Raw genomic sequence first — 26,110 nt, 5'->3', positions numbered from 1 at the left:
ACTTTGGAGATTATCAGCAAGTACTGGATGCTATTTTCTAAAGCAGAGTACTGGGATATATGGATCGTGAGTTTAACTTGTTGTGACACTTCATATGTTTTTCTACTTTAATTGTGCTTTCATTGTTTAAATGCCTCCCAGAGACCCCTAGAACGTGACACTGTTCTTAAACTTCACAGTCCCCCTTGTTCAGGTGCTTTAGAACCTCATATAGGTTTTACTGCTTAGTGTTTTGATCCAAACATTCATTTAAGTTTTAATTAATAGTATTAACATAAACTTAGAAGAAAATCAAATATAATAGTCTCTTCAAAATGCTTCCCTCTCTTTTCCAGAAAAGTTTTTTGAAATGAAGAAAGGACAATGTAAAGATGCCCTAGAAATTTACAAACGATTTCTAACTAGAATGACACGAGTATCTGAATTTCTCAAAGTTGCAGAGGTAAGTAATAATAAGCTGTGTTGGGAATATAATTTAAGAATATTAACTGATGTATCTGAAGTCAATAATAGGGCTTATAATCTGGCAAGACATTCTGCCCCAGAGCCCCAGTGTATTAGGGCTGGAAGTGATCTTAGAGGTCATCTCCTCCCAGCTTCTCAGAACTGTAGTCTGCACTCCTGCATCCCAATTAGATGATCATTCTGTGTTCAAATACAAGTTACATGGGTACCAAGCAGATTCACAGCTTTGCAAGGTGGTTCATCCCTCCTCTCCACTTAAGAGCTATCTTTGATTGTAAGGAAGGGCTTCCTTTTTATTGAACCCTGAAAAAAAAAGCCCTTAGGAAAGTCCAGAACAATAAATATTGTTCTTAGTGTGTGGAAATCATAAATATGACCTTCTTATTTTGTCAAGGATTTAAATACAATGAAAAAATTAAAGTATAATTAATTTTATGAAGTGTATAAATTGTTTCTTAAGGGAGTCTGTTTGTTCTTAATCATAATAACTGTGTAGCTGTATAGTTGATGTTCCCATAGTTGGTGTTTTCTCTTATGAAATCCAGTTATTGATTCATACTGATATTGAAAGTTACGCCATTGTTATTACAGTCTTTTGGCAGGTTGCCCAGTTGATTCTTATGCTACATTGTCAGTGAATGAATGGTTGGGCTGACTGGAGTGCCATGTGCGAGGCATTCTGAAGCCCATCAACAAAGCATACAAGGCCTTGGGCATGGGATGTTCATGCCATGTTTTTGCTGTTTTTGCCATTTGGAGAATATAGCACAAGAACAAGCATTTTATACACACAATTCCAAAAGCACTCTAGTCCGTATATCATCTTTCAAATTTCATTTATTCACAGGAATAATAATTGTCACATTCACATTAGGAGACTGATACCGCAAAATGCTGTCTCTTGACCTTTGGTCCATATAGTTTGTAATCAGAATAGAAGTCTTTTAATATATATAATGTGGGAAACAAAAGGTAAAGAATAGTTTATAGGAGTTACGTATACATTACAGCATGTTCATGTGTATTTCTTGTGGGCTTACTGGTGCTGGTCTGTCTTTAAGAAAGGATAGAAATGCTTGAATTGCTTTGGCTGCTACACAGTTTTACTTTTTGTATTTGAAAAGGTTTTCCTATGGTTTAACCCTAGTTATCAACATAATCTAGTAAAATTTGCCTGACTTTTTTCTGTGGGAAGATCAGTTATGCCTAAGCATCCAGAGGAGAAGATCCTTTCATTGTTCCATTAAGTCCTGGTGCTCGTGCTGCCCGGTTCCCCCATCTCTTATTGTATATGTTAGATAGGTAAGGAACTGGATGTGTGACAGTCTGGAGTATACGTTTCTCTAATCAGCACTGTACTGCTGGGTCCAAGGTCTTCACGGGAAAGCGGGTACTTATTTATTAACTCATTCCTCTTGTAGGTGTAAATGTTATTTCATGTCTCTTGATCACCTCATGTTTGCACGGGCCCATTTCAGGCTGTTGAGAAGGAAATAGACAGAAATTAGATGTTATTTTGAGAGTCTGAATAACTGAATACAAATATTCTACTTTTATTTGAACACTATGACTAAGACTTTTTTATAGAATGATACTAAAATATAAAATTATTTTTAGTAGACACTAACCTACAATGGGCTAACAATAACCATTTGTGTTTTCTTTATTTAAGTTACGTTATTCACGATTTAGACATTAATTATTTGAATACAAGTGTTGAGTGGTTTGTATTATTGGTAAATACAGAAATTTCTTAAGTGTACAAAGCTTCTTTCTGTACCAAACAACTCTTTTGTGGTGTACATATGTATGGACTCATATCCAATAGCTACCCTGTAGTTGGTACCATTTAGAAGACTTCTAGAATGCCATTTTTAAGACACAACTATGAATATTGGCCATTTGGCAAATATTAATAAATTATTGCCATATTAAAAGAGACAGAGAGTAGTTGAACAACTTCTATGGAAATATTCACATATCCCAGAGGAATTGCTTGAATTGTAGAAACCTTAGCATGTTTTGAATTCTTACAGTGAAGTCTCCAAAAGCAGGCAACTGAAACTTTGTAAAATGGTTATTTTATAGGTAATAGGCATTTCTGCTAAACACTCTTCCCTTTTTATAGAACTAAGTTATTCTTAGTTTGCTATTCTAAGATAAATACCAAGTCGTAGGAGTTATGTCTCCCAGAATATTTGCAGACAGAAAGTGATGAGATTTCTGTAATACAGTTACACCTCAGCTCAAGCCTCCAATTATATTATGGTTCAGAAGTTCAGGTTAGTGAAAATAGCAGTGTCAAAGAAGAATTCCTAAATTATGTCTTTCTGTTCAAGAAAGTTCTGTTAACTATTTAAGAGAAACACATCACCTTTTATCAAGATGATCCTAATATTAAAGATAATACTTTAATTTCAAAAATACTGACTTCATTCATATTATTTTTAATGGATCACCTGAAGAGGTATTAAAATATGGAAATAAATGGAATGGAATGATGTTACCTTAGTTTATAATTTCCATAATTTGTAGTAGTTAAGTGAATTTAGGGAAGCAACCGTAGCTTTCCTACAGCCAGAGTTCAGTCATTAGCAGGGAATGTCTGTATCTCTAGGAGGAATCTGCAGCCTAAGTTGCTCTAGGAGGTTGAGGGTCAGTACTATGCATCAGTGGTTCTCCGCACTGGGTGATTTTGGTCCCCTCCCCTCCCCAGCTCCCAGTGTCTGGAGACATTTTTCGTTGTCACAACTGGAGGAAGGGAAAGTCTGCTGGCATCCAGTGGGTAGAGAAGGATGTTGCTAATGTCCTACGGTGCACAAGACAGACCCTACGAAGGAATTATCATCCTAAAACGTGAATGGTGCCAAGGCTGAGAAACCCTGCTGTAGACAGAGAGAGAAAGTAAAAGCAAGAACTTAGCTAAGAGCATTTGTCAAACCAGGGGATTTTCCGATCTCTGGTTTGCCTTATTGTCTTTGGAGGAGCCCAACCCTTAGGCTTCACCTATTTGCTTCTGCAGTTCCATCAACATAAGCAAAGCAGTTCATTTCTCAAAGAGAGAGACTTGATTTTAACCCACTTTGTTTCTTTGAGCCTGAATTTTATCATTTACATAAAATGAGAGAACTGAAGTTATGATTTATATTTTTCCCTGAGTTTTTATTTTGAATATTTTTAAACCCACAGGAGAGTTGATAGAGCAGTATATTGAACATAAATATGTACTCTCTCCTTTGATTCACCTTCATTTATATATTCCCATATTTGTGCTCTNTGCTGTTTTTGCCATTTGGAGAATATAGCACAAGAACAAGCATTTTATACACACAATTCCAAAAGCACTCTAGTCCGTATATCATCTTTCAAATTTCATTTATTCACAGGAATAATAATTGTCACATTCACATTAGGAGACTGATACCGCAAAATGCTGTCTCTTGACCTTTGGTCCATATAGTTTGTAATCAGAATAGAAGTCTTTTAATATATATAATGTGGGAAACAAAAGGTAAAGAATAGTTTATAGGAGTTACGTATACATTACAGCATGTTCATGTGTATTTCTTGTGGGCTTACTGGTGCTGGTCTGTCTTTAAGAAAGGATAGAAATGCTTGAATTGCTTTGGCTGCTACACAGTTTTACTTTTTGTATTTGAAAAGGTTTTCCTATGGTTTAACCCTAGTTATCAACATAATCTAGTAAAATTTGCCTGACTTTTTTCTGTGGGAAGATCAGTTATGCCTAAGCATCCAGAGGAGAAGATCCTTTCATTGTTCCATTAAGTCCTGGTGCTCGTGCTGCCCGGTTCCCCCATCTCTTATTGTATATGTTAGATAGGTAAGGAACTGGATGTGTGACAGTCTGGAGTATACGTTTCTCTAATCAGCACTGTACTGCTGGGTCCAAGGTCTTCACGGGAAAGCGGGTACTTATTTATTAACTCATTCCTCTTGTAGGTGTAAATGTTATTTCATGTCTCTTGATCACCTCATGTTTGCACGGGCCCATTTCAGGCTGTTGAGAAGGAAATAGACAGAAATTAGATGTTATTTTGAGAGTCTGAATAACTGAATACAAATATTCTACTTTTATTTGAACACTATGACTAAGACTTTTTTATAGAATGATACTAAAATATAAAATTATTTTTAGTAGACACTAACCTACAATGGGCTAACAATAACCATTTGTGTTTTCTTTATTTAAGTTACGTTATTCACGATTTAGACATTAATTATTTGAATACAAGTGTTGAGTGGTTTGTATTATTGGTAAATACAGAAATTTCTTAAGTGTACAAAGCTTCTTTCTGTACCAAACAACTCTTTTGTGGTGTACATATGTATGGACTCATATCCAATAGCTACCCTGTAGTTGGTACCATTTAGAAGACTTCTAGAATGCCATTTTTAAGACACAACTATGAATATTGGCCATTTGGCAAATATTAATAAATTATTGCCATATTAAAAGAGACAGAGAGTAGTTGAACAACTTCTATGGAAATATTCACATATCCCAGAGGAATTGCTTGAATTGTAGAAACCTTAGCATGTTTTGAATTCTTACAGTGAAGTCTCCAAAAGCAGGCAACTGAAACTTTGTAAAATGGTTATTTTATAGGTAATAGGCATTTCTGCTAAACACTCTTCCCTTTTTATAGAACTAAGTTATTCTTAGTTTGCTATTCTAAGATAAATACCAAGTCGTAGGAGTTATGTCTCCCAGAATATTTGCAGACAGAAAGTGATGAGATTTCTGTAATACAGTTACACCTCAGCTCAAGCCTCCAATTATATTATGGTTCAGAAGTTCAGGTTAGTGAAAATAGCAGTGTCAAAGAAGAATTCCTAAATTATGTCTTTCTGTTCAAGAAAGTTCTGTTAACTATTTAAGAGAAACACATCACCTTTTATCAAGATGATCCTAATATTAAAGATAATACTTTAATTTCAAAAATACTGACTTCATTCATATTATTTTTAATGGATCACCTGAAGAGGTATTAAAATATGGAAATAAATGGAATGGAATGATGTTACCTTAGTTNGCTGACTTCATTCATATTAATATTTTTAATGGATCACCTGAAGAGGTATTAAAATATGGAAATAAATGGAATGGAATGATGTTACCTTAGTTTATAATTTCCATAATTTGTAGTAGTTAAGTGAATTTAGGGAAGCAACCGTAGCTTTCCTACAGCCAGAGTTCAGTCATTAGCAGGGAATGTCTGTATCTCTAGGAGGAATCTGCAGCCTAAGTTGCTCTAGGAGGTTGNGGAGGTTGAGGGTCAGTGCTATGCATCAGTGGTTCTCCGCACTGGGTGATTTTGGTCCCCTCCCCTCCCTAGCATCCAGTGTCTGGAGACATTTTTCGTTGTCACAACTGGAGGAAGGGAAAGTCTGCTGGCATCCAGTGGGTAGAGAAGGATGTTGCTAATGTCCTACGGTGCACAAGACAGACCCTACGAAGGAATTATCATCCTAAAACGTGAATGGTGCCAAGGCTGAGAAACCCTGCTGTAGACAGAGAGAGAAAGTAAAAGCAAGAACTTAGCTAAGAGCATTTGTCAAACCAGGGGATTTTCCGATCTCTGGTTTGCCTTATTGTCTTTGGAGGAGCCCAACCCTTAGGCTTCACCTATTTGCTTCTGCAGTTCCATCAACATAAGCAAAGCAGTTCATTTCTCAAAGAGAGAGACTTGATTTTAACCCACTTTGTTTCTTTGAGCCTGAATTTTATCATTTACATAAAATGAGAGAACTGAAGTTATGATTTATATTTTTCCCTGAGTTTTTATTTTGAATATTTTTAAACCCACAGGAGAGTTGATAGAGCAGTATATTGAACATAAATATGTACTCTCTCCTTTGATTCACCTTCATTTATATATTCCCATATTTGTGCTCTTGCTCTCTATTTCCCCTTTCTACTCTTCCTCCCTCCCCTATCTCCCTTCTCCAAGCTACCAACACTAAAAATTCAATGTGCTTTTACCTAGTAATTCCACTTCTACAAATGTATCCTACAGGTGTGTCCACACGAGTGCAAAATGCTCTGTGCAGCATTGCTTGCAATGACAGGAGATTGGAAGCAACTTCAGTTGTTCATTAATACATGACTTGTTAAATAAGTAAATCATAGGAAAAGAAGCTGGTTAAAAAATAAGGAAACCCTGTGTGTTAATATGGATATAGGTCTGAGATATATTGTTAAATGAAAAATATAAATTTAGTGTATATAATACACTATTGTATAATAATGTGGGAAATATGTATTTATATATTTCCAATTTCCTTGGATATACATAAAAAGCTCTGGAAGGATACATAAGAAACAAACAAAATGGTTCTCTCTGTGGGAAGAGTGGTGGATACTACACCCTGAACAAGTTTTTAGAACTAAGTGAACATTCCCTGTCCAGAGGCTTTACTGAGCATTTATAACAATTTGAATTTAGTCTAAGCATTTTTTTTTTTTTACTCTTTAGCTGCCATTAGCCATGGAGGAAACCTTAAATTTTATACTTCAATTTCTTAAGTCTTTTTTTGAGTTCTAGTGAAATTCTGTACATTTGTTATGTCTAAGTACCTTAACAAAATATTGCTCTATTATATTGAGTGGAAAACGACACAAAGCGTATTTTCAAAGTGAGATTGACAATTCTTTTATACCAAGATCGAGCTGTGTTTTTAACTAATTCTGTGAGTAATCTTCTGTTAAATGCAAAGAAATTAATTTTTTAAATTCCCATTAAGTAACTTCTTATTTTTTTTAATCCACAGCAAGTTGGCATTGATAAAGGTGACATTCCTGACCTCACACAGGTAAGTGATTCTCTGAGTGAAAAGTGTAGTATGCATGAAATTATTACTCCATAGTTTGCCATAAAAGATCTTACCTAGGGTATAGTCTTGTAAGCATTTAATGCATTTGGGATTTAGGCCAACCAACTTTCTTGGAAATTATTCTAGGTTGCATATTTTTCTAGCTACTGAATGTATTTCTGGAGTTGATACGAAGATTTACCTGCCCTCATAACATAGTTTCTTCTTTAAAGGCAACTGAATTTACTGTTTTGAGACCACCTTTTCATTCTTGATCTTGATTCAAAGTGAAGCCTTAAATAATGTTTAAAGAGTGCTTTGTCTATGAACAGTGACCATTGGTAGGCAAGTAGTTGGAACACTTGAAATGTTGTTTCTGCTTGTTCTCCTAGTTTTCACCATTTCCCAGGTATGAAACAGGGGCATGAAAGAGGAGCGCTCTGATATCACAGTGGTACTGCCCTGATCCCCATCTCCCCTATGACGTAGAGGAATTTCTACTATAAAAGAGCCTTTTTTAAAAAGTCGCAGTGGCAGCTAAGTGATTTTTCTGGGGAGCGTCTAGTAAGCAAAAAAATAGTAGTGCTTTCTTATCAATCCTTTTATCTGTCAAGAGGGTACATTGTAGGGCTCTTAAGGTATAGAATCCATAACCATTCACATGTGCAGAATTACTGTGTGACTTTGCTCATAATTGGCAGGAACTGTTTTTATTTAATCAGCTCTTTACTGTGTTATGGTAAATTTCTATCCCAAACATGTCCTTTTACTAGAAATTGTGAGGTGGTAAGAGGAATACAGAGCTTCTATCTTGCATACCAGTAATGAATCTATGAGTTTTCTGTCTTTGTAAATAAAAAGAGTCCTTGTAATAGACTAAAATTGTCATAATAAAAGATGACCCACCTTTTAATATCAAAATGCATATAATGATTGACTATCTTTACAATACCTTGAAATGTTTCTATATTTAAAATAATATTAACTTTAAATTTTTATTAAAAATAGAGAACCCCAAAGTGTAATGGTCTCTGTATTTATATATTAAAATACCCATTAAACACCAATAATTTTTCATAAATAAAATTCAGAGAATAATTCAGAATATGATGGCATTATATTTTTTGGCTTTAAAAATTGGGAGAGCACTGCTTCTAGTAGACAGAATATTAATATAAAATATTTTTGCTATTGTGAGAAGAGAGAGTTCTTTGATCAGGTACATAACTGAATAAGATGTTGGTATCATCTTGGATAGGGCTTAAATATTAAGTGTGCATAAAATACTATTAAAAATCTTTTTATTAGATACAGATTTATGAATTTGATAACACTATAATAAAAAGTGAAGACAATCAATGTGCTTTAATTTTTAATTATTTAATGATAATATTTGCATTGTAGTTTGGTAAAATAGCCTAGATAAATAATACATATTAACCTAAAAAAGGTAGATATTTAAATATTTTGCTCAATAAGTGGCTTTTAGAAATGGTAAGTCATCTTTATTTCAACTGTATAGACTGCTTTTACTGTGGAATAAAAGTAAAACTATATTATCAGAGAGGCTCTCAGTTAAGAAGAAAATAGGTCCTCATTTGTCTCAGTTTGTATAATATCTGAAAGAGACAAAAGTTTAAAAGAATACTTAAATATTTTTTTTGTTTGGGGCGCCTGGGTGGCTCAGTTGGTTAAGTGTCTGACTCTTCATTTCAGCTCAGGTTGTGATCTCAGGGTCGTGAAGTCAGGCCCTACCTGTTCTTTCTTTCTTTCTTTTTTTTTTTTTTTTTTAGAAAATTGTAGTATGTCAGTGAAAAAAGGACTTGCATACTTGGATTTAATTTTGAATGTTACTATAATAGTTATTATAATTTATAGAATCTCCTTCTCTGAAGAAGTAGCCGAGAGACATAGTATTTAATGGTACATCTTGTGTTATCATAATTTGGGGAACAGAGATCCTGTCCTTAAAGAAGGTAAAATCTTGCCCTGGGTATTCTTTGGTATTCATTAGAATCTAATATCATTCTTTTCTCTGCTTTTCTTTTATGACCTGAAGAGCCACATAAACTTCCATGTTAGCATTTATTTTAAAACTATCTCCTCGGGGCGCCTGGGTGGCTCAGCGGTTAAGCGGCTGCCTTCGGCTCAGGGTGTGATCCTGGGGTCCTGGGATTGAGCCCCAAATCAGACTCCTCTGCTAGGAGCCTGCCTTCCTCTCCCACTCCCCCTGCTTGTGTTCCCTCTCTCGCTGGCTGTCTCTGTCAAATAAATAAATAAAATCTAAATAAATAAATAAATAAATAAATAAATAAATAAATAAAAACTATCTCCTCATACACACACAAAAATTCTCTGGGTTCATTTCTCCAGCATATATTTAAATCTCAGTACAAAAGTATTGTGTGCTTTTGAAATTTCTTAATAAGTAACCAAATCGTGATTTCTGTTGGGATTGTAAGTGACAGAGCTAAACACTCTCCCTAATTCTTATTTAGAATAAATATGACCCTTCCACAGGTCTAGCAGAGGCTTCTCATTGACCTGGCCGCTTAGACCCACTGTGACAGTATGATCAGGTCTGAGCTGGAATGTGAGCTGTTCTGGGGTTAGTCCTTTAGACAGTGTCGGAGCAGGATTAATCTGGAGATGGGTCAGAAGTACCAGGTTGGATGGACTCAGTTTAACACCTTTGAGATTAGAACCTAATCTCTGCTCTCTGCCAAGCTCCCCTGTGGCCACCATGGCCACTGAATCTAACTGTGGCAATGAACCAAAATACCCAACATGGATAAGGGTTAAAGAGGAGATGGAGATTAGGAGGCTACCTAGTGACTGGGGTAAGAATAGGCTGATCATAACTGAAAAAAAGGTTAGAATTCCTCTTGCAGCAAGGCAGAGAAGAGGAATTTAATAGACATCATTTTGGTTGGAAAATGCACAATATAAATACCAGTGTGGTCATCTGTAGCCCTCTTTAAATAATTGTGCCTATGATATCATCATGATTGCATTTAAGTGATTTATGAACATCAGTGAATTTTTAACAGATCATTCAGAAGTGCTGTATTGCTTGAGAAGTGGAATGCGATATCAGAACTGAAATATTTTTCAGCACCTTCAAATGGTTTCTTAGATCCAAAGATCAAAAATTCGAATGATCTTTTTGTTGCTTTTTTTTTCCCGTTTGGTTTTAGTGATGCTGTAGCATCCAGAGCATGTGCAAGTAGATGGATGCTTCCTTTTGGATCCCAGACTCACAGTCAGCTTTGAACTTGTTCCAAGAAAAGGATTTCCAAAATATCATTTCCTGTTTGGCGTGTGTGTCTCTGTGTGTGTGTGTGTGTGTGTGTGTGTGTGTGCATTCCAAATTTAAAATATCTCCACTTATGAAAAACATCTTAGGTTTTGATGTTAGGAATTCTGGTTGATCTGAAAACTACGGGTAAAGAGAAGGTTTTTTAAAGAACCCGTACCACTGATGAATCAGGAACCGTGATACATAGCTGTTACCTGTTAGCTTCCACAGAGTGACTCTTGATTTTGGGGTTGCTGTTCCCATCTGACTGGTCTATTGACTTGGCCATTTTTAAAAATAAGCAACTAAAGAGCCTACTAATTATAGTTTGTTCTTTTAAATTCCTTTTCAACAGCAGAGGCATTCTCAAAGTTTTGTTCTTTGGAAAGTTGAGACAGTTTTTGCTTTTTTGTCTCCTACATGCCAAGATAGACTTAGTGCCATAGATAGAGTTAAGAGGCAGCCAGTATTCCTGCATTTATGAACATTATGACCAAAATAGGTTTTTTCCCCTCCAAAAACATTTGAGGAATTTATTTCTATTAGATTTCAGCCATGTCCTTAGAAGAAATATGAATGATGAAGTATTTTTAAATCTTTGAGATGAAATGCTCCAAACTTAATTTTATGTGCAATTTATCACAAAATAACTTCCCTCAAAGACAAAAGTCAGTTTTGTAGTCTGTGTTGTGGTAATAACTGTTGTTATTTTTGTGACTGCTACTTTGTTTTAAACTTTTCATCCACAAATGATTAAGAAACCTTGCAAAAAGAATGAAATTGCAAACTGTCTTCCTGGTTTTTGGTTTGTGTGTTCTTAAGATAACTAAGGAAGTTTATAGGAGAAAACACCACCTCTTTTTTTTGTTATCCCATATTGTTCTGTTCTGTGACCGTAAGCATTTGTCCTTTTAAACAGTTTTAACATGGAATCGCATTTTCTTTACGTTGCATTTAACATTTAGAGGACCTATGTCTTGTAACCAGAGAGAGGTTCTGTGGCTTGATTTATTTTTTCCTTACTGTGATCCCAGTGGAAAAAAAAGAAATATGAAAACTTTGAAGTTATATGTCCAAGCTTCCTAAATTCCATTATTATGACAATTATAGTAATTATTATTTTTATGATAATTAGCATGATAATTTTGAAATTAATTCACCTAAAAATTGTGAAGCCTTTTCTATTTTCTTGCTTTTAAGAATACAGTGCATATTCTGTTTATTAAATGAATATGTCTTTGTAGTATGCTGTGTTCTACGGAGCAACATTTTCCTTATCTCTAAAAAAATTTATTTTTTTACAACTTAGATATATACTCTTGGTTGCAGTTTATTGAAATTTGTTGAGTAAGTCTGTTTCCACCTGAGTTATATTTTTAAATTCTAATTTTTATAACTTTCTAAATTTATTCTATCCCCTATAATCTTTTCTTTTTCTACTCTATAGGCCATAGCTTTTTAGATAATGCTCATAGGGACTTTCTATCCTACCTCCATCACTTTAAGCAAGTTAATATTTTTGTTCACTTAGTAATTTATATTTTAATAGTAATATAATTACATGTATAATAATCACATAATTGTTAAGATGGTTCATGAATCTATTAGTGAAGTGAAAAATATTAAATATCCTGAACTTTTAAAATTAAAAATTCTTAATAAGAATTCTACTTGATTTTGTCATTATAGGTACAATGTAAAATGTACAGTTATATGAATTTCCTTAAATTCTGTGAGCTATTTTAGCATTTAGCATGGTCAAAGGTCTTCAAAATTAATTTCATATTAATTTGAAGAATAAATGTTAGAATTAAAGGTTTCTCTAAATGTAGTTACATATTTCATTCATGGAATGCTATTTGTTGAATGCTTACACTGTTAAGGTCTAATTTAGGTTAAAATTATTTAAAGATTCATTCCGCCTTCTGTTTACCCCCCCTTTCTTCTTCCCTTTCTTCTCCTACAGATCTTCCTACTTCTTATGTTCCATAAATGAGTGAAACCATATGATAATTGTCTTTCTCTATGGTGACTAACATAATATAATAAAAAAATTATTTAAAAAAATTATTTAAAGATGACATTAAATTTCTAATGCTTGAGGAATAGATAGGGTGGAATATATGTATGAACTCATTATTTTTCTTTCTAATATACAGTAAAATGCCATCACTTTGTATTGCCTAAAATATTAATATAAAAATAAACATTCAGGTACCTTTTAGTAAAAGAGTTGAAATATATTAAATCTTATACACAGTAGTTTAACATTATGTATATAAATTAAATAGCTCAATATTAAGAAAATCTTAATTGTTGTTGACTATTAAAGATGTATCCTCTTCTCCACAACTATCACCTACACCCCCCAACTTTTATTTACTATAGTAGCAATTTTTGCTAACATTTCAGTCACACATAGATAAGTGAGATTCAACAGTATTTTCAAACTTCTGTACGTTTGTATTTGGGCACTTAAGTTTTTTACTTGGATACAAATACCTGTTCCTTTGCAGTCTTGTGAAAACATGGTGGACTTGATTTGAGTTTAGTGTGTATAAGTAAGATCATAGAAAAAGTCTATCCAGTGTAATCTGCACACTGAAACACTGTCGTGCCATTTGTTGGGCAGTGGAGTTAACTCTATGTAAGATGGGCCTGAGAGTCCATGGGACTTAAATATTTACGTGCCAAAACAATCTGGCAGGAAATGATCTCACATCTGTGGTGGGGTCCAGCCATAGAGCTCCGCCATACAAAGTTACAATGATGTTCCAGTGTATTTACTTTGAAAGAAAGCAATGCAGACATTTATTTTTACTTTCTTATTGTAGGCTCCCAGCAGTCTTATGGAGACCCTTGAACAGCATCTAAATACATTAGAAGGAAAGAAACCCGGAAACAAGTACGCATTAGTTGTATAATTCTAAATAAGATGAAAAATGCTACAGTCGTTCTTTATAAGAATGAGATGTATCACAGTACCACTTTTACTCCTACAGTTTTAGGGTATGCTTTATTGTAATTCTTCTAGGTTCCCTCAAAACTCGCATCTGATTAACTTACGACAGTGTGACCCCATGCACAGGCAATCTATCTGCCGGCTAATGCAGCAAATTACTATGTTGGACTTACGTTGTCTGAACTTGCTGATGTATATAGTTGCCCTTACAGGGGATTCACAATATACCGAAAAAGAGTTGTTCATGTTTAAAAAGTGAGGCTGTTATCATTGGGCATGAGGAAAACAAGCAGTTTCATAGGTAGCCTTGAACATTGTTACATTACCAACCCTGCTGTGAAAAAAGCAAAGCCCACAAGTATAGTTGTCTGCATTTCAGACTCTCCCCACTTGAAACATTCAGCATGGCATGCTGCTGACATTTTGCTCAGGGATCTTTTTTATAGAGTGAATGGCAATCAGCAATAAGTGCAGTTTTACTGGATTTGCATACCTCTGTGCCCAGGCACATACGTTTTTCACTATTTTTTCCTCATTGCATGCAAAAAATATGCAGGTTCCATTTCTTTTCTTCTCTCTAGCAAGTATCAGACTTGTCTATTCACAGGACCCAGTGCTTTCCAGTCTTTGTGCCTTGCTCAAGTTATAATTCTGCTAGTCTTGGATGCCTACCCTCCTTGTCTCTGTGTGTGTAAATCTTACCCATCCTGGGAGGGCTATGTCCTTAAGCCTTCCTTAATCATGCACTGCCCTGTGTTGTGGCCATTTTTTCCCCACATATGCGGTTTAGATAGGTTTTCTGATTCTAAAGTTCAGGGACAGTTTTATATGTCATTATCTCCACCTGTATCTCTCTCTACAGATCAGTTTGAAATCTGTCTATTGGTCCCAGCTTTATGTTTGTTTCATTTAGATTGACAGCAGAAGTTAACAGAGACAACCTAGGAACTGATCATTGCAGGGCTGTATGCTGACCGTGGATTTTGCCTATGATACAGCTATCAAAACGCAACTCCTTCCCGTTTTCTTCTCTCTTGGTGTTTGCCGAGAATCTATTCGTGTCCTGATGTTACTTGTTGCTTGTTGTTCCATTAGCTAAGTGTCATTTCTGTCGTCTTTTCCAAGTTAGTCTAAAAAGTATTGCATGTTTTAAATTTCCGACCATGAACAACTGTGTAGGAATCTTTTGGGCAGTTACGGTGGAGCTGTTTGGTATGACGCGTGACAGGACCTCTCAGGGGCTCTGTTAAGATTGTTATCACAGTGCAAGTGCAAGGTCAATGCCTGCTTCACTGTGGCCTTGGATGGTCAGACTTTTATGAATAGATTGATGCCAACAAAAAGACGTGAGAGTGCATTAAGATGCCCACTTCCAGTGATTGCTGGGGCTACCCTGTATAAGAATATCTAAGAAGCCAAAGGAGTTGTGTAGGATTTAAGCAAAAGGAGGCAGGAAGCCTAAGAGATGTCTCTGCCCCTGTGGTAGAAGGACCTCTTTGGCGAAGGAGATATGCATATCCTCAGGACTTAAAGCCTCTCTGTTGGCAAGGCAACGCAGGAGGCTTGGTGAAAAGTCAGCTTCTCTGTATTCCTCTCCCTTCGGGGTCCCCCGCACCCCTCACAGAGCCACACTTTCCCATGTTACATCTGCCAGTACTGCAGTCACCAGAAAAAGCAGCCTTCTGGGGTGAATTTCATTAGCCCTAACTTCAAGTCTAAATTCGCCCCCTTGTGGCTGCTGTAAACTATTTTTGGAAAACAGCTTTGTACACATAGTTACAAGGTAACTACTAAGGGTAGGGAAATAGAAATCCAGTGACCTTCTGTTTTGAATTCCCTTTGACTGAGCATAATGGTTCTCTCTCCTTTAAAATCATTTTATGCTTGTCATATTTCTTTTCTGAATTGGCTGAGACCACATATGAACTTGTCTTTTGCTGATTCCCTATTTTTAAAATAAATGGACTATAGTAGTTAACTGTTTTCTTCTTTGTATGTTTGTGCTTACCTGGGAACTTAAGTGAAGGGTGAGTACTACGTTGAGTGGCTTTTTTGCATTTGGTTATTACTAAAAATGCAAAAAGCACTCTTAAGATTCCACATTTGGTATTCAGAACATTTAAAACTGATTTCTGTCAATTTTACACATCTGTGTTTTTTCATTATACTTTTTTATTTGTCTCCCAAGGTGACTGGCATAAATGGTTTTACTTTGTTTTGATCTTCTCAAATCAAGACTAACAATCTCTCTTAGGTGTACTTATTCCTCTTAGATTTTGGAAATCAATTTTTTTTATTTGATTAGTAAACAAAAGATTTTCCCATGGCATACGGCAGAAGTGCCAAAAGACAATGTTATAAGGAAAATTAAAGTTGTCTGTCTTTAAGTAGCAGTATAAAGTGATTCTAATCTCTGAGACAATGAAGCGTTTCCAAATGTCTACCATAAAAATATGTGTGCTCTTTATATTTAGTGGTTTTTATTTACTGATACTCATTTTTGAAGTTTTATGCAATACCGTGTGATATATTTGTATATTGTGTGTTTCTGTGATTCCATAGAACAAAAGAGAAATTGATTTTATTTTACATGTGGGTTTACTAAGTGCTGAGGGTATAGGAAACCTGATAATCAATTGTAATTAAAATTATTTGGAAGACGTAGATAGGTTTTTCATATCTGTATTTTGTTTTTTGGTTTGTCTTCTGGCTAGCATTTATAGGCAAAATTATGTAGAGATTATTGTTGGGTACATAAGACAAAGTTTCCTCTTTTGATGACTTAGTATTAATATCCTGGAGGTAAACCTTGGCATTTTCTATGTTCATCATAAAAACCCATAGATTTGTTTGTAGCATTTCACAGAATTTAGGATAGGACTACATCATTCATTCTCTTTTAAAATTATATTCATGCTTTATTCTTTCCAGTGCAGTTCACTATGTACTAGATTTCTCTCGCTGAAATCATTAAAAAATAAGTATTGATTTTTAGTAAGTGTCATTATCTGTATACATAAAAGATTGTAGCATTTTCTTTTATAAAGGGCAAGTGACCGATAGTAGGGTAGTAAATCAATGAAGAAACAGGTAAAAGGAAGAGAGGAAAACTCGTGCCGGGCCCATCTGAATTTGCATCAGGACAGTCTGGAATGTGAAACGAGCACAGGCTCCGGGCATCGGACGGTCTTGGACGAGAGTCTTAAATCCACCATTAAAGAATTATGAGGCACTTCTCTGAGCCTCAAGAGCCCTCATATTTTAATCAGTGATTAATGATGCTTGTTAAAGCCATGGCCCCATTGGAAGCATACCTTTGGTTCTGACCTCTTAGATGAAATCATGGCAAAGGCTAAGTGTGGTCCATTGGAACAGAGGTCACCCATCCTGACAGGTCAGTTTCACACAAAATAATTTTTAAGACTTTTGGTTAATTTATTTTCTATACAAAGAGTATATGAATGCATTCTTATTCCAAAATTCAAATACAGAAATATCAGTGTCTGCAAAATGCCAGGTATTGTGTAAAGTGCTGGGCATATAAAGTAATGGGATAGATTCCCTTCCTTCAAAGAATTTAGCATTTGGAAAAGACAGATTACTAAACAGACAAATAAGATACACTGCAGTAAGTAGGATGATGGTTGGACAGAGACAAATTTTCATTTATTTGCTTAAACCATGGGTAATTAGAAGTGTCATTTAGTAATGGCACTCGTGTAGGAGCTTGGCAAACTGATTCTTGTGCCAATAAGGTTGAACTTAAAAGGAAGGTATTAATGTGATGTATATTATTAAATCTGTTTTGCTACATTCAATAAAACAAAAATTCATGGTACTGTACAAAACTTCAGTTACTAAATCTCTGCTAATTTTATTTGGCTAGTACCGCTTGTACGATTTTCTCTGTAGATGAGTGGAAAGCCATCCCTGCCATATTCTAAGACTCGGATAGTAGGCTTCCTATTGAAATGTGTTTTTTCTTCATTTTGTTTTATCATTTATTTTTCACCAACCTGGGTTGGTAAAGTGTAAACTGTTTATGCAGTCATTTCTGAAGCACTTTGCTAGAAATGATGTACAAGTCCGTGCTAGCAATAATCTCACCAAAAAAAAAAAAAAATTTTACTCCTTCCTAATTTTCCCTCACTCCCTTAGAAATGATCATTGAGGTTACTGTTCTTTTTCAAGCTCCCACTAGGTCTAACAGGATAATGGGAATATTTTCCATAGATCGTTTTCATTATAGCCATGAAAAAAACAAACCAGGAGGATACATGTGGAAGTTGAGACACATTTCATAGGGATTTTTTAAACTCTGATGTTCCTTTTATGCATCACAATTATGATTAAATGAATCACAATGTACCTTAATGAGTTTTCTAACTTTTTAAAATAATAAGCCAGAGGGTTGGTTTTTTTTTTTTTTAATTCTGTAAAGCCTTGTTTTCCCCAAGTCTGGGCAACATTTTTAAAATTCCAGTTTTATTTTTGTTGGACACAGGCAATAATGATCAACTTGAAGGATTGAGTTGCTAGAGATATAGGAAAAAACTTGGGTTTAAGAACTTCTAGTATTAGAAATTAAGTGAATGGAAAGCATTGAAAGAGGATGTCATAATTGAGTGAAGGATAAATTATTTTTTAAAAAGTAGTTTATCCATTGCTAAGACTTCTGTATATAAACCAGTTAAAGCTTGTCCAAGTGATATCAAACTTAAATGATTCTACAAATGTATTCACGTATATTCAGTTTTAATTTTTTTGGTTGCCTTTTAGATCTGGTGCTCCCTCTCCATTAAGTAAGGTAAGTTTGCTGTTTGTTTTGTTTTGACCATTTTAGGAATTTTTGAGTGTACAGTTCAATGGCATTAAATACATTCATGTTGTGCAATCATCACTATCGTCCATTTCCAGAACTTTTGTCATCAAAACTGAAACTCTGCACCCTTTCCACACTAACTCCACATCCTTCTCCTCAGCCCCAGGCAACCACCATTCTACTTTCTGTCTCTGTGAGTTTGACTACTCTAGGTACCTCAAATAAGTGGAATCAGCCAGTGTCTGTCCTTTCTTGACTGGCTCATTTTACTTAGCATCATATCTTGGGGGATTTATTTATGTTGTAGCATATGTCAGAACATCCTTCCTTTTTAAGTCTGAATAACATTTCATTTTACGTATACACCACGTTTTCTTCTTCCATCTGTCAGTTGGTCACTTGGGTTGCTCCACCTTTTGGTGGTTGTAAATAATACTGCTGTGTGAACGTGGGTATATAAATACCTGTTTGAGTTCCTGCTTTCAGTTTTTTCAGGTATATACTCAAAAGTGGAATTTCTGGGTCTTATGCTAATTTTATTTTTAATTTCTTGAGGAAAGGAAAGGTGGATTTTGTGTATTCTGCTTTATATTAGTTTCTCAGTCTGGTGTAGTATAGCAATGTCTACTTAGTCCTCTATTTCGACTGTTTTTTTTTTTTAAATAGGAGAAATTGTCATACATGTATATTACAATTGAAAGCAGACTAGTTACAAAGCACCTACGTATTCTGAATCCCAGCCCTGTGAGATAAAACACATAATTTTATACGTGTTTGAATGGTAAAGACGTTGGTTGTGGTTGAGTGTCTTTCTGCAAGCATGCCTTTTAGACACTCCACTGTAATAATTTTAATAACTTTCTCCTCCCTCTTTTTTATCACATTGAAGGACAGGATTAGGGTTATCAGTGACAATAGTACTTATTTCCCTAGGTCTGTACGTCACATTTGCCATTGTATTTTTCAGACAAAAATGTAATAAATGTGCTCTTTCCTCTATGACAAATTTCCATTATGTGACTGCTGTTATTACAGACATGAAGGATGTCATTATGACTGCACTGGTGGTTCCCAGACACCCTGTACTGTGTCAGTACCTGGCTCTCTGCCTAAGATTCCCTCCGGCAGCTCAAGCCAACAAAAAGCTCCCTGGTGATTCTGATATAAAACTGGGTTAAAATCATTATGTCTGTGTGAAAAATTCCAACGTATGACTGCAGAGTAGAGTGTGGTGAAAATTATGGCATCATTGGGGATGGTCTGTCTCTACATTTTGGCCAAATTGAATTTTTTTGACGTTTTCTTTTTGTAATAACAGAATTATTCTGGTTCTGTTTCCCTAGCTCTCTCATTTCTTCAGAGCTTATTGTTACAGAGCAGTTCTTAATGAGCCTTTGAAGACCTTCATTTCTGCATTTATGTTGGTGGCTTCATTTTTGTCTTTAAGTTCTCAGTGGTATCTTCATAAACATTACTTTCTAAGCTTATTTACATGTATTGGCTAAAAAAAACACACACTAATTTCTTTTAGAGGAGTTGTCAGCGTCCGCAGTGGATAGCATACAAATTAAATTTGGCCGGTCCTTTCTATTCCCTTGATAATCTTTCATATTCCATTTGAAAATTTTGAATTTTTGGTGAAGAGGAAGGCTTGAGTTGATGTTTTCTGAGCAGCAATATGCATATTGCTCATGTGTTTGTCTTCCTTGATACACCGAATACTTAACACTTGTGTATCTATTGAATTTTGACTTCTTGATTCTTGGACAAATAGATATTAGACAAGTACTATTTAAGTCTGAAAACCCCTTAACGTTATCTCCTCAGTCCTTTTTCTTAATTTATACTTTTTAAAACTTTCTTTAAGTTTAGTCTATTTGAAATTAGGTGTCCATTTATAGCAGCATCTGATAGCCTTTGAGTAGTCTTGTCTGCATGTTTTACTTGCTGTTTATCACATTTCCACTTAGAGTAAGTATCAGTGGACTGGTTTGAGATGCCCCATTAATCTTTCTCTTGTAAATACATGGAGAATTAAATATACCAAATAAAGGGAAATAGAATTAGGATAGTTACCTCAGCAAAAATCTTATCTTTTAATATATTAACTGACTATTAAGTTCTCTTTTTAAAAATAAACCAGTCCAGGACAATAAATGTTAGATTTTATTTTACTTTTTTAGTTTTATCTGTGTCATATTAGTGATGGGATATAGTCATGATACCTTTAAACTGTCAGTGACTTAAATCTTGTTATGTATTGTTCTCTGCCATCTGTGAACTCTTTTGAAAGTTAGATTTCTAGAATTTAAAGACACCTGAGAAGACTTTATATGAAGTCTGGTTAGGATGCAAAGGAAAAAGAATGGCCTTGATTTTAAAGCATTTATCACAATAATTGATAATTATTTTCATTTTTAGCAGCTGGTAAGATCTTTCCTGCTAATTTTATGTAAACATAACTGGAAATACCAGTTAGCCTTGATTTTAAGTACATGAGCAGAAGTCATTGCAATGTTAAGCCAAATATTTTAAACATAATTATATATATATTGCATATAACTTTTAAAATTTGAAAGCTGTTTTGTCCGATATTGATTACTTATTACAGTTCTCCATTTCAAATTTTCTCGAGTTTTTTCTCCCACAAGGAGTTACCAAAAAGTTGCTGCGAATGTCAGAGGCCTGCACAGCGGAGGTCCCGTTGCTCTGTGTCCTTTAGATTAGCATTTGACTAGAGTGTGTTGTACGTCTTCACTTTCAGTCTTCTCCAGCCACAACTGTTACGTCTCCTAATTCTACACCAGCTAAAACTATCGATACATCCCCACCGGTGGATTTATTTGCAACTGCATCTGCGGCTGTCCCCGTCAGGTTAGTTAATGAGTAGGCACTGAACTGTTTATTAATATTTTGATTACACTTTTGTTCTATTTTTATGTACTGAACCCAGATGTTTTCACAAAATGAAATCTAGTTAGGACTAGATAGTGATAGTTTGGGCTATGTTTAGGTTCACAAAGTAAGTTATTTTATATTTTCTACTGTTCCCTAGGCCTGTACCCTCAAAGCATCAGCAAGACCTAAGCTGTAGAAATCACCTGCTTGCTCACACAGTTAGGAAAGGAGATGGAAGAAGTTGAGAAGATACGGAAAATGATGTCAGAGATTAGCTGCTGCTTGTGTGAAATTTAAACAGTGTCTTAAGGTGCTTAAAACAACAACAACAACAACAGCTGTTCAGTTGTAGGCCAGTTAGTTGGTGCTTAAGAGGAACTCAGACTCTGGTGGTAGAAAGACACCATCGGGATCTTCCCGATCAGCTTTTATAGCACCGAAAGGTCAGAACATTAGTGAGAAAGGTGGAGACGGCTGTGCATTGGGTAAAATCTCTGGGCTGCCTCAGATGAAACCCCAACTCAAAATAGGTTCTTCAGATAGTAATTTTAGGTCGCCCTTTGGTTCTTTGTCTTGAGAGGATTTATGGTATCTGTGACTGCTTATGAGTGCCCTGTATTTGGAGACCTGAATTTTGAACTGAGCAATAAATTCATGCACCCATACTAACTATGTGCGTTACCCCTACTTGCCTAGTTCTGCTTTTAATTATCACAAGTTTGATAAAACCAAGTCCTTCTTGCCTCTATACTTAGATACCATATACTATACTATGTACTTTATGCTTCTACTAAAAGCTTTGATTCAGGTCTGAATCATATGTTTCCCTGTCCTGGCACTTAGACCAGTTATGTTTATGACATGGAAATCAAAACCAGGTGAGTTTCAGGTGCTTTGAAATTAAAAAACAAACAAACAAACAAAAAACAGAATCCTTTCTTCAAAAGATTACTTGGAAATCTAATATGTAAAAAAGGTAAAGATGGAATTGCTTTTATGAGGAAGGGTGGGGAATCTGGCACCGTGGTGGCTTGGTACCTGGTCTGATAGCCTGTGGGCCATTGTGTTTCAAACCTGAATGAAACTCCTGGGGCCATGTTAAAATGAAGATATAGAAGATATGGGCTATACCCAAGATTCTGTACTTCTAACAATGTCTCAGGATTTTAGTAGTTTGAAGATCACACTTTGGATAGCCAAGCTCTAGGCTCCTCCTTGGAACTTCTGCAGATGGAGGAGCTTTGAAATACACAGCCCTAACTGAATGAGAATAAAAAATACAGAAGTATTTTAGATGAGGCCTCTCATAGGCAAACTTGGTATGTTATAGTTTAACTTAGAGAAAAGGTATATTAGTGATTATTCATTTTACTATTCTTTGCTTTATAAATAAATTATTAAGGCAAGAATTTCTTCCATACAAAAAAATTTAGAAAATAGAAAAAAGGGAAAAATTACCCGTAATTCTCTTACTCTAATGCCTTTACTATTTGGAGTATGCTTCCTTTTATCACAGTCTTCCTAACCAGCATTTCAGATGCTACCCAGTGGACATTAACATATTTGACAAAATTTCCCCTTAATTTGAGGTCTTTGGGTTTTCCCTTTAATTTCTGCTTTATGATTTGTTGAGTGGCCCATTGCTTGAAGGATGGTTTACCTGTGTTATTCTGTATAGAGCAAGAATTGGCAAACTATGGCCTATGGCTGAAGCTAGCCCACTGTCTGTTTTTATAAATAAAGTTTTATTGGAACAAAGGCACGTTCATTTGTTTATATATTGCCTGTGTCTTATTTCATGCTATACTGGCAGAGATAAATAGTGATAGGCCATCTAGCCCACAAACTAAAATTTTTAGCTTCTGGCCCCTTACAAAGTAGTTTGCCAAGCCTATAGAAGAACATATGCTATACTTTCCAAAATATTATTCTCTTACTGGATTTAAAATATCCAAAATCTTTGATGCTTTCTGCATCAGTCTTTACTTAAAAGCATCTTCACATTATAAAATTTTAAAATCTGATTTTAAAATTGCATTTTCCTTTCAGCACTTCTAAACCATCTAGTGATCTCCTGGACCTCCAGCCAGACTTTTCTTCCGGGGGAGCGGCAGCCGCCGCAACACCAGCGCCACCACCACCTTCTGGGGGAGCCACTGCATGGGGAGGTGAGTGAAACCAGACCGCCATGCCATTTTTCTAGTCAGTTGTTTTTATTCAGGCTGTTATTGTTATACTTACCTTCTAATTGTCCAAGATGTTGCTAGAAACTTGGAGAGAAAGTGGTAAGAATGGCATCTGCTGATTTGAATGTATATTGAGAGAGAGGCGGAAAAGTCTCTCTGTAGTAGTCATATAGTTTTCATTTTAAGACTTGGAACAAAGGCAGTATTTTTCTTTGCTATTCTGAAATTCTGATTATTTTTAATAATTGGTCTCTAGAGATTCAGGCATTAGAGGATTGGATGTTCCTGTGAACTTCTGAGATTACTCAAGGCAACACTTCTAATTTGATTTGTTCAGGTGTAGCCTCCTTCCTGGATTCCTTTATGCCTAAATTGGTTTTAATTCATGTTGAATTTGACTTCAGGCAGCTGAAATCTGGGGTAGATTCTTGTTTGTGCCGGAGAAGATCCATACTAAACTAACTGAGAAGAATCATACCTAAGTACTTGATTCCCATTTTTATTCATGGATCTTGAAAAAATTAAAATTTTACAAGTATTTGATTAAAAAGCAAATCAAATAATAATATAAAATAAACTAATTATTTTCAGGGCTGTACTGAGTTGGTTTTAAATACATTGCCCTATTGCACCAAAATCTCAAAATAATTTTTTTTTAAGTTTAAAAATGATTCCTACAACTATAGGAAGAACACAGAGGGAATAACATAAGCAATGTGGTGGAATAGGAGGTGCCCCATCGTAGCTCCCCACAGCAAAAATAATTTTGGCAGCCATTCATGGACAAAGTGCCTTTATGGGAGCTTTGGGATCCAGGTAGGAGGTTTTCAAACCCCAAGGGAGCCTAAGATCAAGGAAGGTTGTTTTGAGAAGGCAAGCCTACACCCAGATAGGAGACTCGCCAACCTTGGCCCTGGCTATAGATCTGGAAATACCACCATGCTCCTATGTATGCATTTACAGTCCTGTTTGACTTTGGTCCTGTCATCAGCAACATCTGTCAAAGGACCCAGAAGGAGCCATACTTGCCGTTGCCTTGCATAACAGGTCTCCTGACCTTGGTCTCAGCTGTGAATTCTGAAATGGCCTGTGACCCAGCTCCAGCCTTTCTCAGTCATGGTCTGGAAGCAGTCCTGCCTGCCCAGGATTCCAGCAAGAGAAACATCTGTCCCTACCCCCAGAGGCAGGCCTGCTGACCTTGGTCCAAACTATGGACTTTAAAGCAGCCCTCTGACTTGGTCCCAGCTCCGTTCAGCTATGGTCCAGGACTAGACCTGCCTATCCAGGGACCCAGTGAGAGCCACACCTTTCCATGCATTTGCTAACCAGCCCACCATCTGTGGACTCAACTACAGATCCTGAAATGGACCCTTGTCCCAGTTCTAGCCCTACTGACCAAGGTCCACCCAGGGATGAGGCAGATCCAAACCCATCCAAGTCCCTGGCAAGAGGCCCATCAACCATGGGCATCACAGCATACCCAGCAGGTAACCACGTGACCCAGCTCCAACCCACTCAATTGTGATTCTGTTCTGATACTCTGGGCAGTGTCATTAGCGCAGAGCAAGTGAGTCTTTACCTGCCAAAATGAGTCTTTAAAGACTGGAAGAGCTATTTACTTCTTTAAATGTACAGATACCAACAGAAGTCTACATGGATTACAAAGAATCAGGGAAACAAACATGATACCAACAAAGGAAGCTAATAATACTGTAATAATCAATGCCAAAGACATGGAAATCTATGAATTGCCTGACAAAGAATTTAAAATAATCATCTTAACGAAGCTCAGTGAGATGCAAAAGAACAGAAATAGACAACAGAACAAAGTCAAGAAAACAATACATGAACAAAATGAGAAGTTTAATAAAGAGATAAAGGCCGTAAGAAAGAACTAAACAGAAATCAAAATATTAGCAAACAAAATTCAGCAGCACATTAGAAGGATCATACACCATGATCAAGTGGGATTTATTCCTAGGATGGAAGGATGGTTCAATATATACAATCAGTAAGCATGATATTACAGAATGAAGGATAAAAATCATGTGATCTCAGCATGCCTGGGGAGCTCATTTGATTAAGCATCCAACTCTTAATCTTAGTTCAGGTCTTGATCTCAGGGTCATGAGTTCAAGCCCTGTGTTGGTCTCCATCCTGGACATGGAGCCTACTTTAAAAAAAAAAATCATATGATCTCAATAGATGCAGAAAAAGCATCTAACAGATTTCAACATCCTTTCATGATAAAAAATTCTTGACAAATTATGTGTAGAAGGAATGTACCTTAATGTTATAAAGGCCATATATGATGAGCCCACAGCTAACATCATACTCAGTGGTGAAAAGCCGAAACCTTTTTCTCTTAAGATTAGGGACGAGATAAGGATGCCCACTCTCCACTTCTTTTTTATTTTTTAAATTAACATATAATGTATTATTTGTTTCAGAGGTACAGGTCTGTGATTCATCAGTCTTACACAATTCACAGTCCTCACCATAGCACATACCCTCCCCAGTATTCATCACCCAGCCACCCCATCCCTCCCACCCCATTTCAGTCCAGCCCACTCTCCATTTATGTTTAACATAGTGCTGAAGGTCTTAGCCAGAGCAATTAGGCAAGAAACAGAAATAAAAGGCAC

General features: G+C 35.8%; 1 protein-coding gene across 13 annotated transcripts in view; it reads left to right on the top strand.

Moving 5' to 3' along the window:
• SNAP91 (synaptosome associated protein 91) overlaps positions 1-26,110 on the top strand; it is a 142,409-nt gene that overhangs the window by 64,685 nt on the left and 51,614 nt on the right. For 11 of the 13 annotated variants that reach the window (XM_034648074.1, XM_034648070.1, XM_034648076.1 and 8 more), the window contains exons 8-14: positions 336-442; positions 7,258-7,299; positions 13,432-13,502; positions 15,581-15,586; positions 18,339-18,366; positions 21,146-21,255; positions 23,329-23,447. In XM_034648074.1, coding sequence (XP_034503965.1) covers positions 336-442; positions 7,258-7,299; positions 13,432-13,502; positions 15,581-15,586; positions 18,339-18,366; positions 21,146-21,255; positions 23,329-23,447 — 483 coding nt within the window. The remainder of the gene's footprint in view (positions 1-335; positions 443-7,257; positions 7,300-13,431; positions 13,503-15,580; positions 15,587-18,338; positions 18,367-21,145; positions 21,256-23,328; positions 23,448-26,110) is intronic. The other 2 variants (XM_034648071.1, XM_034648069.1) reach the window with 1 other exon arrangement.

This window comes from Ailuropoda melanoleuca, chromosome 19 (assembly GCF_002007445.2).
Source record: "Ailuropoda melanoleuca isolate Jingjing chromosome 19, ASM200744v2, whole genome shotgun sequence".
Lineage (NCBI taxonomy): Eukaryota > Metazoa > Chordata > Mammalia > Carnivora > Ursidae > Ailuropoda > Ailuropoda melanoleuca.
The sequence above is the reverse complement of the archived record's forward strand: the minus strand, read 5'-3'. Positions and strand labels throughout refer to the sequence as shown.